At 44.1% G+C, this 11,149-nt stretch overlaps 1 protein-coding gene across 1 annotated transcript in view; it reads left to right on the forward strand.

Annotated features, from left to right (window-relative positions):
- Window positions 1-3,693, forward strand: part of LOC129830648 (CUB and sushi domain-containing protein 1-like) — a 53,191-nt gene extending 49,498 nt beyond the window's left edge. The window contains exon 2 of the mRNA XM_055893241.1: window positions 3,087-3,693. Coding sequence (XP_055749216.1) covers window positions 3,087-3,316 — 230 coding nt within the window. The 3' untranslated portion in view covers window positions 3,317-3,693. The remainder of the gene's footprint in view (window positions 1-3,086) is intronic.
- The last annotated feature ends 7,456 nt before the right edge of the window (window positions 3,694-11,149 follow it).

An 11,149-nucleotide genomic window follows, 5' to 3' on the forward strand; every position in this document is an offset into this window, starting at 1 on the left:
ATTGTCAATGGGATTGTCAAGGGGATGGTCAAGGGGATTGTCAAGGAGGTTGTCAAGGGGGTTGTCAAGGGGATTGTCAAGGGGGTTGTCAAGGGGGTTGTCAAGGAGATTGTCAAGGGGGTTGTCAAGGGAATTGTCAAGGGGGTTGTCAAGGAGATTGTCAAGGGGGTTGTCAAGGGAATTGTCAATGGGATTGTCAAGGGGATGGTCAAGGGGATTGTCAAGGAGGTTGTCAAGGGGGTTGTCAAGGGGATTGTCAAGGGGGTTGTCAAGGGGGTTGTCAAGGAGATTGTCAAGGGGGTTGTCAAGGGGTTGTCAAGGAGGTTGTCAAGGGGGTTGTCAAGGGGATTGTCAAGGGGATTGTCAAGGGAATTGTCAAGGGGGTTGTCAAGGGGGTTGTCAAGGGGATTGTCAAGGGGATTGTCAAGGGGGTTGTCAAGGGAATTGTCAAGGGGGTTGTCAAGGGGGTTGTCAAGGGAATTATCAAGGGGGTTGTCAAGGTGATTGTCAAGGGAATTGTCAAGGGAATTGTCAAGGGGGTTGTCAAGGGTGTTGTCAAGGGGATTATCAAGGGGGTTGTAAAGGGGATTGTCAATGCGGGTTGTCAAGAGGATTGTCAAGGGGGTTGTTAACGGGGTTGTCAAGGGGATTGTCAAGGGGGTTGTCAAGGGGGTTGTCAAGGGGATTGTCAAGGGGGTTGTCAAGGGGATTGTCAAGGGGATTGTCAAGGGGCTTGTTTTAGTTATGTGTTGTGGTGTGTGCAATTGTGTGTGCAGTCATCTACACTAACGTTCAAAAGTTTGTGGTCACTTCGAAATTTCCTTTTTTTTTTAAGAAAAGCAAATTTATTGTCCATTAAATAACATAAAATTGATCAGAAATACAGTGTAAACATTGATAATGTTGTAAATGACTATTGTTGCTGGATACGGCTGATTTTTTATGGAATATCTACATAGGAGTACAGAGGCCCATTATCAGCAACTGTCACTCCTGTGTGACGGCACGTTGTGTTAGCTAATCCAAGTTTATCATTTTAAAAGGCTAATTGATCATTACAAAACCCTTTTGCAATTATGTTAGCACAGCTGAAAACAGTTGTTCTGATTTAAAGAAGCAATAAAACTGGCCTTCTTTAGACTAGTTGAGTATCTGGAGCATCAGCATTTGTGAGTTCGAATACAGGCTCAAAATGGCCAGAAAGAGAGACCTCTCTTCTGAAACTCATCACTCTTCTTGTTCTGAGATATGAAGGCTGTTCCATGCGAGAAATTGCCAAGTAACTGAAGGTCATCAGCCTGCTGATTATCCCGCACACCGGTCACCATCATCTTGCGCATCTGAGCCTCATGACCCTCACCTGGACTCCATCACCTCCTTGATTATCTTCCCTGTATCTGTCCCTCACCTGGACTCCATCACCTCCTTGATTATCTTCCCTATATCTGTCCCTCACCTGGACTCCATCACCTCCTTGATTATCTTCCCTGTATCTGTCCCTCCCCTGGACTCCATCACCTCCTTGATTATCTTCCCTGTATCTGTCTCTCCCCTGGACTCCATCACCTCCTTGATTATCTTCCCTGTATCTGTCCCTCACCTGGACTCCATCACCTCCTTGATTATCTTCCCTGTATCTGTCCCTCACCTGGACTCCATCACCTCCTTGATTATCTTCCCTATATCTGTCCCTCACCTGGGCTTCATCACCTCCTTGATTATCTTCCCTGTATGTGTCCCTCACCTGGACTCCATCACCTCCTTGATTATCTTCCCTATATCTGTCGCTCCCCTTGACTATATATTTCCTATTTATTTTGCAACTAATTTCCTGTATGTTTTCATGGATAACGAGGTTATTTCTAAGTGACCCCAAACTGTTGAATGGTAGTGTATGTGTTGATACCTGTGTTTGTGCACATGTCTGTTCATATGCTTGTAATGTAACGTAGCATACTCAAGAAGCACCGCTTATACTCGGTCAGCGATGCAGAAATACCTTGACTGTCTGCACCACTGATAAAGAAATCCAAGGCATTTCTGCACCACTGACCGAGAAAGACAAGGTATTTGTGCACCACTGACAGAGAAAGACAAGGTATTCTGCACCACTGACAGAGAAAGAAAAGGTATTCTGCACCACTGACAGAGAAAGACAAGGTATTCTGCACCACTGACAGAGAAAGACAAGGTATTCTGCACCACTGACAGAGAAAGACAAGGTATTTGTGCACCACTGACAGAGAAAGACAAGGTATTCTGCACCACTGACAGAGAAAGACAAGGTATTCTGCACCACTAACAGAGAAAGACAAGGTGTTCTGCACCACTAACAGAGAAAGACAAGGTGTTCTGCACCACTGACCGAGAAAGATCTAGTACTAGGCAGTAGTGATGCACTAGCCATCTGTTTCTGAGGGAACGGTCCATCTGTTTCTGAGGGAACGGTCCATCTGTTTCTGAAGGAACGTCCATCTGTTTCTGAGGGAACGGTCCATCTGTTTCTGAGGGAACGGTCCATCTGTTTCTGAAGGAACGTCCATCTGTTTCTGAGGGAACGGTCCATCTGTTTCTGAGGGAACGGTCCATCTGTTTCTGAGGGAACGGTCCATCTGTTTCTGAGGGAACGGTCCATCTGTTTCTGAGGGAACGGTCCATCTGTTTCTGAAGGAACGTCCATCTGTATCTGAGGGAACGGTCCATCTGTTTCTGAGGGAACCGTCCATCTGTTTCTGAGGGAACGGTCCATCTGTTTCTGAGGGAACGGTCCATCTGTTTCTGAGGGAACGGTCCATCTGTTTCTGAGGGAACCGTCCATCTGTTTCTGAGGGAACGGACCATCTGTTTTGTTAGCTTCTGTGTGTAAATTTGAGTGGTTACATTTCTCCAGCCGCATCCCTCAGCTGTTTACCAAAACAGTGGCGGGGTGTCCACTTTGTTGGTGTTTGAACTGGAAATATCCCCTTTAACGTTGCTCAGTCTGCTTTGCTAACCACATGTTATCTCTCTCTCCATCCATCCTCCTTCCCTCCCTCCTTTTTCCCTCTCTCCTCTTCCTTCCCCTTCCCCCTTTTCCATCCCAACAGCTCAGAACTGCAGTTATACTCTCCAGAGCCCCAACGGTACGATAGAGAGCCCTGGCTACCCATACGGCTACCCCAACTATGCCAACTGTACGTGGGTGATCCTGGCAGCGGAACACAACAGGATACAGCTGGTATTCCAAGGTTTCGCTCTAGAGGAAGACTTTGACCTGCTGTCGGTCTACGACGGTCCGCCCAGCCCGGGGAACCTTAGGACCAGGTCAGAATTATGATCTTGGATGATTTGCGATAAGATGGTTGGGCTTAATAGGGACAGGACTTTTTCCTTGGCAAGGTGACAGGATCAGGAAAAACTCTGATGCATTGAGTTGGCACTAGTCTGTGCAATGTGAGGTGATTCATCATATCTCCCAGTGAGATACGTGTGCAGGGCACTGGAGATTAGACTTGCCCTCTGCAGTACCACTACAATGGTCTGTAGTGGACCGTAACACTAACAGTAGTCTGTAGAGGACAGTATCACTAACAGTGGTCTGTAGGGGACAGTATCACTAACAGTGGTCTGTAGGGGACAGTATCACTAACAGTGGTCTGTAGGGGACAGTAACACTAACAGTGGTCTGTAGGGGACAGTATCACTAACAGTGGTCTGTAGGGGACAGTATCACTAACAGTGGTCTGTAGGGGACAGTATCACTAACAGTGGTCTGTAGGGGACAGTAACACTAACAGTGGTCTGTAGGGGACAGTATCACTAACAGTGGTCTGTAGGGGACAGTATCACTAACAGTGGTCTGTAGTGGACCGTAACACTAACAGAGGACAGTATCACTAACAGTAGTCTGTAGGGGACAGTATCACTAACAGTGGTCTGTAGGGGACAGAATCACTAACAGTGGTCTGTAGTGGACCGTAACACTAACAGAGGACAGTATCACTAACAGTAGTCTGTAGGGGACAGTATCACTAACAGTGGTCTGTAGGGGACAGTATCACTAACAGTGGTCTGTAGAGGACAGTAACACTAACAGTGGTCTGTAGGGGACAGTATCACTAACAGCAGTCTGTAGGGGACAGTATCACTAACAGTGGTCTGTAGGGGACAGTGTCACTAACAGAGGACAGTATCACTAACAGTGGTCTGTAGGGGACAGTATCACTAACAGTGGTCTGTAGGGGACAGTATCACTAACAGTGGTCTGTAGGGGACAGTATCACTAACAGTGGTCTGTAGGGGACAGTATTTCTAACAGTAGTCTGTAGAGGACAGTATCACTAACAGTGGTCTGTAGAGGACAGTAACACTAACAGTAGTCTGTAGAGGACAGTATCGCTAACAGTGGTCTGTAGGGGACAGTATCACTAACAGAGGACAGTATCACTAACAGTAGTCTGTAGGGGACAGTAACACTAACAGTGGTCTGTAGGGGACAGTATCACTAACAGTGGTCTGTAGAGGACAGTATCACTAACAGTGGTCTGTAGGGGACAGTATCACTAACAGAGGACAGTATCACTAACAGTGGTCTGTAGGGGACAGTATCACTAACAGTGGTCAGTAGAGGACAGTATCACTAACAGAGGACAGTATCACTAACAGTGGTCTGTAGGGGACAGTATCACTAACAGTGGTGAGTAGGGGACAGTATCACTAACAGTAGTCTGTAGGGGACAGTATCACTAACAGTGGTCTGTAGGGGACAGTATCACTAACAGTAGTCTGTAGGGGACAGTAGCACTAACAGTGGTCTGTAGAGGACAGTATCACTAACAGTGGTCTGTAGGGGACAGTATCACTAACAGTGGTCTGTAGGGGACAGTATCACTAACAGTGGTCTGTAGGGGACAGTATCACTAACAGTGGTCTGTAGGGGACAGTATCACTAACAGTGGTCTGTAGAGGACAGTAACACTAACAGTGGTCTGTAGGGGACAGTATCACTAACAGAGGACAGTAACACTAACAGTAGTCTGTAGGGGACAGTATCACTAACAGAGGACAGTAACACTAACAGTGGTCTGTAGGGGACAGTATCACTAACAGTGGTCTGTAGGGGACAGTATCACTAACAGTGGTCTGTAGGGGACAGTAAGACTAACAGTGGTCTGTAGGGGACAGTAAGACTAACAGTGGTCTGTAGGGGACAGTATCACTAACAGTAGTCTGTAGGGGACAGTATCACTAACAGGGGTCTGTAGGGGACAGTATCACTAACAGTAGTCTGTAGGGGACAGTATCACTAACAGTGGTCTGTAGGGGACATTATCACTAGCAGTGGTCTGTAAGGGACAGTAACACTAACAGTAGTCTGTAGGGGACAGTATCACTAACAGTGGTCTGTAGGGGACAGTATCACTAACAGTGGTCTGTAGGGGACAGTATCACTAACAGTGGTCTGTAGGGGACAGTATCACTAACAGTGGTCTGTAGAGGACAGTAACACTAACAGTGGTCTGTAGGGGACAGTATCACTAACAGAGGACAGTAACACTAACAGTAGTCTGTAGGGGACAGTATCACTAACAGAGGACAGTAACACTAACAGTGGTCTGTAGGGGACAGTATCACTAACAGTGGTCTGTAGGGGACAGTATCACTAACAGTGGTCTGTAGGGGACAGTAAGACTAACAGTGGTCTGTAGGGGACAGTAAGACTAACAGTGGTCTGTAGGGGACAGTATCACTAACAGTAGTCTGTAGGGGACAGTATCACTAACAGGGGTCTGTAGGGGACAGTATCACTAACAGTAGTCTGTAGGGGACAGTATCACTAACAGTGGTCTGTAGTGGACATTATCACTAGCAGTGGTCTGTAAGGGACAGTAACACTAACAGTAGTCTGTAGGGGACAGTATCACTAACAGAGGACAGTAACACTAACAGTGGTTTGTAGGGGACAGTATCACTAACAGTGGTCTGTAGGGGACAGTATCACTAGCAGTGGTCTGTAGGGGACAGTAACACTAACAGTGGTCTGTAGGGGACAGTATCACTAGCAGTGGTCTGTAGAGGACAGTAACACTAACAGTGGTCTGTAGGGGACAGTAACACTAACAGTGGTCTGTAGGGGACAGTAACACTAACAGAGGACAGTATCACTAACAGTGGTCTGTAGGGGACAGTAACACTAACAGTAGTCTGTAGGGGACAGTATCACTAAAAGTGGTCTGTAGGGGACAGTATCACTAACAGTGGTCTGTAGGGGACAGTATCACTAACAGTGGTCTGTAGGGGACAGTATCACTAACAGTGGTCTGTAGGGGACAGTATCACTAACAGTGGTCTGTAGGGGACAGTATCACTAACAGTGGTCTGTAGGGGACAGTAACACTAACAGTGGTCTGTAGGGGACAGTATCACTAACAGTGGTCTGTAGGGGACAGTATCACTAACAGTGGTCTGTAGAGGACAGTATCACTAACAGTGGTCTGTAGAGGACAGTAACACTAAGTGCTATACAGTAGTCTGTAGAGGACAGTAACACTAAGTGCTATACAGTAGTCTGTAGAGGACAGTAACACTAAGTGCTATACAGTAGTCTGTAGAGGACAGTAACACTAAGTGCTATACAGTAGTCTGTAGAGGACAGTAACACTAAGTGCTATACAGTAGTCTGTAGAGGACAGTATCACTAAGTGATATACAGTAGTCTGTAGAGGACAGTAACACTAAGTGCTATACAGTAGTCTGTAGAGGACAGTAAAACTAAGTGCTATACAGTAGTCTGTAGAGGACAGTATCACTAAGTGATATACAGTAGTCTGTAGAGGACAGTAACACTAAGTGCTATACAGTAGTCTGTAGAGGACAGTATCACTAAGTGATATACAGTAGTCTGTAGAGGACAGTAACACTAAGTGCTATACAGTAGTCTGTAGAGGACAGTAACACTAAGTGCTATACAGTAGTCTGTAGAGGACAGTATCACTAAGTGCTATACAGTAGTCTGTAGAGGACAGTAACACTAAGTGCTATACAGTAGTCTGTAGAGGACAGTAACACTAAGTGCTATACAGTAGTCTGTAGAGGACAGTAACACTAAGTGCTATACAGTAGTCTGTAGAGGACAGTAACACTAAGTGCTATACAGTAGTCTGTAGGGGACAGTATCACTAAGTGCTATACAGTAGTCTGTAGAGGACAGTAACACTAAGTGCTATACAGTGGTCTGTAGGGGACAGTAACACTAAGTGCTATACAGTAGTCTGTAGAGGACAGTAACACTAAGTGCTATACAGTAGTCTGTAGAGGACAGTAACACTAAGTGCTATACAGTGGTCTGTAGGGGACAGTAACACTAAGTGCTATACAGTAGTCTGTAGAGGACAGTAACACTAAGTGCTATACAGTGGTCTGTAGAGGACAGTAACACTAAGTGCTATACAGTAGTCTGTAGAGGACAGTAACACTAAGTGCTATACAGTAGTCTGTAGAGGACAGTAACACTAAGTGCTATACAGTAGTCTGTAGAGGACAGTATCACTAAGTGCTATACAGTAGTCTGTAGAGGACAGTAACACTAAGTGCTATACAGTAGTCTGTAGAGGACAGTAACACTAAGTGCTATACAGTAGTCTGTAGAGGACAGTATCACTAAGTGCTATACAGTAGTCTTCAGAGGACAGTATCACTAAGTGCTATACAGTAGTCTGTAGAGGACAGTAACACTAAGTGCTATACAGTAGTCTGTAGAGGACAGTAACACTAAGTGCTATACAGTAGTCTGTAGGGGACAGTAACACTAAGTGCTATACAGTAGTCTGTAGAGGACAGTAACACTAAGTGCTATACAGTAGTCTGTAGGGGACAGTATCACTAAGTGCTATACAGTAGTCTGTAGGGGACAGTAACACTAAGTGCTATACAGTAGTCTGTAGAGGACAGTAACACTAAGTGCTATACAGTAGTCTGTAGAGGACAGTATCACTAAGTGCTATACAGTAGTCTGTAGAGGACAGTATCACTAAGTGCTATACAGTAGTCTGTAGAGGACAGTATCACTAAGTGCTATACAGTAGTCTGTAGAGGACAGTATCACTAAGTGATATACAGTAGTCTGTAGAGGACAGTAACACTAAGTGCTATACAGTAGTCTGTAGAGGACAGTAACACTAAGTGCTATACAGTAGTCTGTAGAGGACAGTATCACTAAGTGATATACAGTAGTCTGTAGAGGACAGTATCACTAAGTGCTATACAGTAGTCTGTAGAGGACAGTAACACTAAGTGCTATACAGTAGTCTGTAGAGGACAGTATCACTAAGTGCTATACAGTAGTCTGTAGAGGACAGTAACACTAAGTGCTATACAGTAGTCTGTAGAGGACAGTATCACTAAGTGCTATACAGTAGTCTGTAGAGGACAGTATCACTAAGTGCTATACAGTAGTCTGTAGAGGACAGTAACACTAAGTGCTATACAGTAGTCTGTAGAGGACAGTAACACTAAGTGCTATACAGTAGTCTGTAGGGGACAGTATCACTAAGTGCTATACAGTAGTCTGTAGGGGACAGTAACACTAAGTGATATACAGTAGTCTGTAGAGGACAGTAACACTAAGTGCTATACAGTAGTCTGTAGGGGACAGTAACACTAAGTGATATACAGTAGTCTGTAGAGGACAGTAACACTAAGTGCTATACAGTAGTCTGTAGAGGACAGTATCACTAAGTGCTATACAGTAGTCTGTAGAGGACAGTAACACTAAGTGCTATACAGTAGTCTGTAGAGGACAGTAACACTAAGTGATATACAGTAGTCTGTAGAGGACAGTAACACTAAGTGATATACAGTAGTCTGTAGAGGACAGTAACACTAAGTGCTATACAGTAGTCTGTAGAGGACAGTAACACTAAGTGCTATACAGTAGTCTGTAGAGGACAGTAACACTAAGTGCTATACAGTAGTCTGTAGAGGACAGTAACACTAAGTGCTATACAGTAGTCTGTAGAGGACAGTAACACCAAGTGATATACAGTAGTCTGTAGAGGACAGTAACACTAAGTGATATACAGTAGTCTGTAGAGGACAGTAACACTAAGTGATATACAGTAGTCTGTAGAGGACAGTAACACTAAGTGATATACAGTAGTCTGTAGAGGACAGTAACACTAAGTGCTATACAGTAGTCTGTAGAGGACAGTAACACTAAGTGATATACAGTAGTCTGTAGAGGACAGTAACACTAAGTGATATACAGTAGTCTGTAGATGACAGTAACACTAAGTGATATACAGTAGTCTGTAGAGGACAGTAACACTAAGTGATATACAGTAGTCTGTAGAGGACAGTAACACTAAGTGATATACAGTAGTCTGTAGAGGACAGTAACACTAAGTGATATACAGTAGTCTGTAGAGGACAGTAACACTAAGTGCTATACAGTAGTCTGTAGAGGACAGTAACACTAAGTGATATACAGTAGTCTGTAGAGGACAGTAACACTAAGTGATATACAGTGGTCTGTAGAGGACAGTAACACTAAGTGATATACAGTGGTCTGTAGAGGACAGTAACACTAAGTGATATACAGTGGTCTGTAGAGGACAGTAACACTAAGTGATATACAGTAGTCTGTAGAGGACAGTAACACTAAGTGATATACAGTAGTCTGTAGAGGACAGTAACACTAAGTGCTATACAGTAGTCTGTAGAGGACAGTAACACTAAGTGATATACAGTAGTCTGTAGAGGACAGTAACACTAAGTGATATACAGTGGTCTGTAGAGGACAGTAACACTAAGTGATATACAGTAGTCTGTAGAGGACAGTAACACTAAGTGCTATACAGTAGTCTGTAGAGGACAGTAACACTAAGTGCTATACAGTAGTCTGTAGGGGACAGTAACACTAAGTGCTATACAGTAGTCTGTAGGGGACAGTAACACTAAGTGCTATACAGTAGTCTGTAGGGGACAGTAACACTAAGTGATATACAGTAGTCTGTAGAGGACAGTAACACTAAGTGCTATACAGTAGTCTGTAGAGGACAGTAACACTAACAGTGGTCTGTAGAGGACAGTAACACTAACAGTGGTCTGTAGAGGACAGTATCACTAAGTGATATACAGTAGTCTGTAGAGGACAGTAACACTAAGTGATATACAGTAGTCTGTAGGGGACAGTAACACTAAGTGATATACAGTAGTCTGTAGGGGACAGTAACACTAAGTGCTATACAGTAGTCTGTAGAGGACAGTAACACTAAGTGCTATACAGTAGTCTGTAGGGGACAGTAACACTAAGTGATATACAGTAGTCTGTAGAGGACAGTAACACTAAGTGCTATACAGTAGTCTGTAGAGGACAGTAACACTAAGTGATATACAGTGGTCTGTAGAGGACAGTAACACTAAGTGCTATACAGTGGTCTGTAGAGGACAGTAACACTAAGTGCTATACAGTAGTCTGTAGAGGACAGTAACACTAAGTGATATACAGTAGTCTGTAGAGGACAGTAACACTAAGTGATATACAGTAGTCTGTAGAGGACAGTAACACTAAGTGCTATACAGTAGTCTGTAGGGGACAGTATCACTAGCAGTAGTCTGTAGAGGACAGTATCACTAAGTGATATACAGTAGTCTGTAGAGGACAGTATCACTAACAGTAGTCTGTAGAGGACAGTATCACTAAGTGCTATACAGTAGTCTGTAGGGGACAGTATCACTAACAGTAGTCTGTAGAGGACAGTATCACTAAGTGATATACAGTAGTCTGTAGAGGACAGTAACACTAAGTGATATACAGTAGTCTGTAGAGGACAGTAACACTAAGTGATATACAGTAGTCTGTAGAGGACAGTAACACTAAGTGATATACAGTAGTCTGTAGGGGACAGTAACACTAAGTGCTATACAGTAGTCTGTAGAGGACAGTATCACTAAGTGATATACAGTAGTCTGTAGAGGACAGTAACACTAAGTGCTATACAGTAGTCTGTAGAGGACAGTATCACTAAGTGATATACAGTAGTCTGTAGAGGACAGTAACACTAAGTGCTATACAGTAGTCTGTAGAGGACAGTAACACTAAGTGCTATACAGTAGTCTGTAGAGGACAGTAACACTAAGTGCTATACAGTAGTCTGTAGGGGACAGTAAC

This window comes from Salvelinus fontinalis, chromosome 32 (genome assembly GCF_029448725.1).
Source record: "Salvelinus fontinalis isolate EN_2023a chromosome 32, ASM2944872v1, whole genome shotgun sequence".
Classification (NCBI taxonomy): Eukaryota; Metazoa; Chordata; class Actinopteri; order Salmoniformes; family Salmonidae; genus Salvelinus; species Salvelinus fontinalis.